Consider the following 6,951-nt stretch of genomic DNA (forward strand, 5'->3'; position numbering starts at 1 on the left):
TTGGTATAAGAAACGTAAATAGTATTCAATAGAAAATTACATTTTTCTTCTGTCTCTGTCATAAGTTATAGAGTGTTCCATTGAAATTAAGCAATTTATCACCGGTCAAAACGTGCAATTGTTTGAACACAATTTGGAGACACCCTGTATCTTTTAGTATAATTTTTATTAATATGTATACACTGTGATTCAAAATTGGCGTCATTCCTCTGGAGGTGTTGTCTGGCGCTGTTACAGGAGTACAGAAAAAATAGTAAAATAAATTAATTGTTATTAAAAACTGAAAAACTTCCAAAAAACTATGTCAGAAATACGGCAGCAATGTTTTTCAAGGTAATCTGACTAATTAACATTGCGCAAATACCTGTTGCTTCGTAATTATTTAAAACTCCGGTAAACATGGAATTATACAGAGTGACAATAAGATAGAAAACCATAAACGGTAAATTCAACAAGATTCGTTGACTGCGCAACGTACTTTCGAAATGTCAACCTGTTCTCATAACCTCGAATTTTGCGGGGTTTGCTGTTTACATAAATAATCCATACACCACCAAACATTTGAATAGTTAACTACAAACAAGCTAGTGCCTGTGTAATCTTCTTATTATCCACAATTATCAAACAGCTTCTCGTATTCAGTTAATTAACTCGTGCTCCATTTGTATCTCCTTGTGCTGTGTGTATCGTACCAACGTGGTAGGAATGTGGCCCTTCCTCGGTATTTAATTGGTGCTTGGGAAAGTGTGTTATTGTACTCTGAGTACCCCTGGAAGGCCCTGATTTGGTTATGTTCAATACGTGTTCCTCTCTGCCTGGAACCCAAAAATCTATCGTCCACCATCTTCCTGGAACCACGCTCTTCGCCCTTTGTTAGCGTGAGTTCTTTCAGCTTCTGCTATCTTAATGTAGCATTTCCCCTGAACTAAGCGCATGTCCGCAAATTCGTGAAAGGAAATTCAAAGTAAGTCACAGTTTGACAAATTATTGTTTTTATTGACAAGGGCACATAACACATCATTGCCGCTGTGCCTTTTCATCCAAACTTTGTAGAAGAGAACTTTTTTTATATCAAAAATTTTCGTAATTTGAAGCAAAGATAGTAATTTTTCTTTTTGTATGCTTAAGTATTCCAATAGGCTGCCAATCCAACGTGGGATTTTTTTAGAATAATGCTTAATAACAAAGTTGAAATTCGATCTTCAACTGTTAATATCTTCTAGAAATTTTCGAAAAAAAGCCTCTATCACCCCTTAAAAGCAATGACGCCAATTTTGAATCACCCTGTATATAAATAACTTGGATTGGAAACTCGAAATGAGTGGTTTTTTTAATTTAAACTATAAAAAAAAGGTTTTTACGAAATTCCGAATATCTCAGAAACTCTAAGATGTGTAAGATAAACCTTATTAGAACTCACGTTTATTTCGATCGTAGACACTAATAACATGGTAATATACAGGGTGTCCCACCGGGAACCGCCGCGATCGATATCTGGCAAAGTGTAATTAGGAGAAATTTGAAAATTGGACAGTGTGCCGAAGTCATTGTGGCAAGTTATCGAAAATATTTTCAAGATGGTCACCCTTCCGGATCTACCGAAAGTAGGTATCAACTTGCTTATTTTAAATAGAACACTCTATATATTATTGCATATTTGAATTTTACTCCAGATTATCAATATATTATGCTTGGTATACTATCCTACACCTGAGTCTAACCGTTTTTAGTATATTTGAAATTTTATGTAAAAAATGACAGTTGCAGCCAAACAAATAATTATTCATTTTTTCTATAAGGGAATATCTGCTACTTAATTAGAGTCGCACTTCTTGCTGAAAAGGACTTAATTTAATGGAATTTGGACAACATTTTGATCATTATTAACACAAAGTGTTCAAAAAATTCGTTTAAAAATGGTGTTGAGAAAATGGCTCAAAATCAATTTTTCAAGCGGAAACTCCTATTTTTGATACTTTTTCTTATTCAGAATTAAAAATAAGGGTATAAGTTTGTGTAAGGTTATCTATTCCAAAAGTTTTTAGTTTTCCAAATATTGTCAATTTTATGTTTTCATATGGCTATTTTGTCGCATCTTATTTCAAATACTGTCACTCTTAGTTGCCATGACGAAAGTGGCCATTTTTAATATATACAATAAAATGTCAGTGTAATATTTACAGCTGTCAGTTACCTTTTTAGACGCTTAAATTATACAATCGAAGATTATTTAAACTCATTAATTATGTATGGCGAAAGTGTACAGGAAGAGTTTGTAAAAATAATTTACCATACAGAAAGGGTTTATGAAAATATAAATTTAAAAGAAACATATATTTATTGTATTTCAACAAACAAAGCTACTAGAAGAATGCATTACTGTTTTAGTTACTATACTAAAACAATAACGCATTGAGCTGAATTTGATCAAAAATTAAAAATTAATGTCGAGTAACTCGATTACAAAAGCTTTCCAAAATTTCACTGTAACATGTCCGTCCATGTGCCGTCATCATCACGTCGAGTCGACATGAAAAAAATACGGAAAGCTAGTTATTGGAAACGTTGAATTTTGATTTAAGCGTACGTCCACAAACAGAAATATCGGTATAATATTAGTTTATACTTGATAATAAGCACACCAACACATAATTTTAACCTTTCCGCGAGATTTCCGTGAAAGCATCGATATTTAAACACTACATAAATAAACTATTATAATTACTTACACTGATATCACTCCCCCCAAATCTCCAAAAAACTCTTTCCTCAAATTGTGTTTGTAATAGTTTAAGCTCGGCATTGACGGCCTTAAGGGCAGAGCATCTTCCTTTCTGAAAACTTTCTCGATCTCATCAGGATCAAACAAAAACAGCATGTCTGGTCTCCCAAACAATCCACCGACTTTGACAAGTTTTCCATATTTCGTGTACAGTTTCTTGGACACCTTATCAATGTGTTCTATTTGGAAATCGCCTAAAAAGTCAATCAAAATGAGACCAAAGCAACAAATTATAAAAAACTACCTACCGATGTAAGGGATAAACCGCCAATTATTGCCTAATAGTGGCAAGGGTTTAGGTCCAGGAATATCCTCGTAAGGTTTGATTTTCTTGATTTGAGCACTCTCACCAACTTCGCATGTCTCACTAGTTAGAACGTCCGTAAATTGCGCGGAACTATTCAAACACCTTTTGCAAATAACTTTGAAAGGGCGGTTTAATTCCAAAAAGGATTTTAGGATGGCCATTTTGATGCGTTATAAGCAATTTAGATTATTCTGTGGCCTCGTCACGCTTTGCTAATACTAATATTTTTATGATTTAAGATGTAATCATGGCAGAAGGTTATAGGTAGTAGACGAATCAAGGTTTCGTTTCGACGGCGTTTTGATCAACCGGCTATATTGCACGTGAACTGCACAATGCGAAATAAAACTCTGGGAAACCAGACGTTATAATTGGCTTCTGGCTTCTTAAGTGTTCCAAATATCGAGCTACGACTATCACGTTTGAAAAGAAAATGAGATTTATTTTCTGTAAATTTCGATAAGGACCTATATTGAACGCATTTTTATTGGGCTCATTTGAGCTAAAAAATTTCCTAGAACATTACATAAAAAAAATTCTGTATGTATTGGTGCAAAAACTTCTTCATGAGTTGTCACTCTTAATGTCCAAAACATACAAACGCTCTCCATTCAAATCTGCGTTGTTGAGTAATATGTGGGCCAATCGTGAAGGTAGGACCAGACATTTTCAATAGTCTACTAAAAATTTCTTTTTCGTACGTCGTATGTGTCACTTTCACACAAAATGTATCTTTTAATGGTGAATAATTATTGGCTGTTTTCAATACGAACATTCATATAAAAGCGCATTTTCGGTAGAAGTCAATTTCTACTTTCTACGCATTTATTAATAGTTTTTAACCAAATTTAAAAAACAGTCCTATTTTTTGCAACAAACTAAACGAATAAATTTCTGTTTGTATCCTTGTATACTGTACTGACTATGTATTGTATTATAGAAGTCTAAAAAGATATTGGATTGGAGGGGAAAGATGTTCGCATAATCGCGGATTTATACTGGCATTAAACCGCAGTAGTAAGAATAGATAAAACAAACTCAGAATCAATGAACATCAAGTGAGGTGTTAGGCAAGAATGTATTTTATCGCCATTACTATTTATTTACTCAAAAAGAATATTCAGGAAGGCAATCTCTGAAGGATTGGAGGGCATTATAGTAAATGGCGAAGTCATAAACAATTTGCGTTTGCGGATGACACGGTACTTCTGGCCTCCAATGAGGAAGATTTACAGTTTGTACTCGATCGGGTCACGCCGGAGCAGGACTAGATCTTAATATCAAGGAAACCAAGATTCTGGTAATAGGCAAACAGCATAATAAAACGGCTACTGTGACAGTCAGAGATGTGAGTCTGGAGCAGGTTAAATAGTTCAAGTACCGCGGATGTCTGATAAATAACGACGGAGACAATCAGACGGAACTCCGGTCAAGAATAGAGTACCTGCGCTCGCGCAGCGTTTAACAAAATGTGAAAAGTTTTTTGCAGTAGAGATGGTGCGCCAACCCAACGCACCGGCGCAGTAAGTCACTCGTATATATATGTTACCGGCAATGTGCAAAATGCCTATGCGTTCTGCAAACTGACCAACTCGCCAGGCATTTCACTGAATCGCATCTACTTTGGGCAATCTGCAAAATGCCGTAAGCGTTAGTCAATGTGCTTTTAAGCGGTGCAGCGGGTTCATTTTTTTCCTTCCTGATTGAACAGGTGTCAGAAATCTTTAATATAACATAGTTTTTATTTGCGATTATTTCGTGCGAAAAAAAATATTATTTTGTAACATGTGTAGGTAGGCAACATGGCTAATGCTCCAATTTGTGCCAATACTGCATTATTGTTATGATATAGGATTCGAAATTCGAGCATAACAGAACCCACCCGAACGGAGAACCATGTTCGTGACTGGACTGTTCAGTTAGTCCATGATATTTTAATACGCTAAGTACGCTAATGTCTAGGCATTCTACAAAGTGCTTGGCGAGTTGGTCAGTGAATAAAGCCTAGACATTGTCGGATTTCGTACATTGCGGCTAATATATTTAAAATAAGATAAAATGTGGCTTTGAAATTCCACAATCGCACAGGCGGCGTAATAACCCGCTAAACAATTTTTCGCTTCAGAAACGTATATTAAAATCCCGAAACGTTTCAGTTACCTGCACTACCTATATGTTTCAGAAATCTTTATGTAACTGCAAATGTCCCCACTCAGAAACGTGTCACTGAAACGTTTTGCTGAAACATTGCAGAAACCTTTCGTTGAACTGTTACTGAAGCATTGCACTGGACGTTATTTAAACGTCTAACGCAATTTTATTTAGCGCGTTATTTAGACGTCTCCTTTGAGTTGGGTAAATTCTCAGTTTATAATAAATCATCGTTTTCGACAGCCTCAACCTAAAAGTGAAAAAATAATAATACAGAAGTTCAGTTCTCAGTGTACAGTTTAAGATGATGTATGGAGTATTCAAAATATTAAACAAATTATAAAACAAAACTGTTAGTAGATATTATATAGTTTGATTCCGTTCTTGTTTACCAAACGCCAAAGCTGCCTGTTAGAATTATTTCTTATCTTTTCTCGGTTCATTTTATTGCCCTCAAATAATATTCATAATCCTTTTAGTACATAAATGAACTGAACAACTCGAAATGAGAACAGCAAAACGTCGTGCATATGGTCTAAGTTAGAGCTAATTTAGTTAAATATACTTACAAATACTAAATTTTCTACAATTAAACAATATACGTAGGTACTTACCAATATATTATCACTTATTTTGCTGAACCCGTTAAGTAATCTAATAATAAAAATGAAATAATACAACCTCCCAAATAATGCGTTGTTCGGAAAGGCAATAGTGATTATGTTTTATAAGATAATAAATGCCATGCGCAATGGGAGGCGGTAGAACCATGAATCTCATGTGAGCTAAAGCCCTTTCTGAAACATTTTTGAAACGTTTTCATGATATTGTAACGGAAACGGCCTGGGGTACTCACGTTTGAAATGAGGAGATTGAAATTCATGGTATTTCAGCAAATCGGAGCCCCATTTACTGTCAAATATGACACTGACAAGCGGGAAATTTCGCACGTAAGCTGGAGATTTCGAGAACCGTCTGGGTTACCTGGACGAAACTATATAAGCGGCGACGAGAACACTGGGGAGGGAGTGAAGTGACAGCAGCGACCGAGTTTAGAAGAGGTTAAACCCCGCGAGTCGGAAGTCCGAGTTTTCCGTTTGTTATTGTTATTGTTTGTGAAGTTGACGTTAATTTAGAAGTTAGTTTGTTTTTGTTCCGTATTTAAAGTGATACCGAGTTGAATAAAAGTTGGAAGCTGAAGAAAGAATTTGATACCCGGCCATCCACGGTACATTTGATGTCAGAAGTAGTATTTACCAGAACCCAAGTTGAATTTTGATGGAAACAAGAAGTAAATCAAAGAAAGAAGACCCTGCAATGGATAACCCCAGTTTGATTGCACTGCTCATGCAGATGAAAGACGAAATCAGCGACAAAATGGACAAAATGGAAGACAACAGTACGAAAATGATGGACGAAATGAGCGACAACAGTAGGAAAATGGACGAAAAAATTGACAGAATGACTGACAAAATGGAAGACAACAGTAGGAAAATGAATAAAAAAATTGACAGAATGACTGACAAAATGGAAGACAACAGTAGGAAAATGGACGAAAAAATGGACAAAATGAATGACAAATACAAAGAGATGCTGGATGAAATGGCCGACAGTATGAAAGTGATGAACGAAATGAGAGATAAAATGGACGACAACGCTAAGAAATTTGAAGACCTGAAGACAACCGTTGAAGACAAACTAAAGAACATTG

At 35.4% G+C, this 6,951-nt stretch overlaps 1 protein-coding gene across 3 annotated transcripts in view; it reads right to left on the reverse strand.

The window, feature by feature from the left end:
• The window catches only part of LOC109533463 (probable cytochrome P450 49a1), a 29,172-nt gene extending 23,120 nt beyond the window's left edge, over positions 1–6,052 (reverse strand). Inside the window, exons 1-3 of one of the 3 annotated variants that reach the window (XM_048661400.1) lie at positions 5,855–6,049; positions 3,031–5,490; positions 2,730–2,976 (exon numbers count right to left, since the gene is read on the reverse strand). In XM_048661400.1, the coding sequence (XP_048517357.1) occupies positions 2,730–2,976; positions 3,031–3,250 (467 nt within the window). In that variant the 5' untranslated portion in view covers positions 3,251–5,490; positions 5,855–6,049. Of the gene's footprint in view, positions 1–2,729; positions 2,977–3,030; positions 5,491–5,854 lie in introns of all 3 variants that reach the window. The other 2 variants (XM_048661401.1, XM_048661399.1) reach the window with 2 other exon arrangements.
• Positions 6,053–6,951: the final 899 nt, after the last annotated feature.

Source organism: Dendroctonus ponderosae, unplaced genomic scaffold (genome assembly GCF_020466585.1).
Source record: "Dendroctonus ponderosae isolate FM_Combo_2020 unplaced genomic scaffold, Dpon_F_20191213v2 Dpon_F_20191213_1, whole genome shotgun sequence".
Lineage (NCBI taxonomy): Eukaryota > Metazoa > Arthropoda > Insecta > Coleoptera > Curculionidae > Dendroctonus > Dendroctonus ponderosae.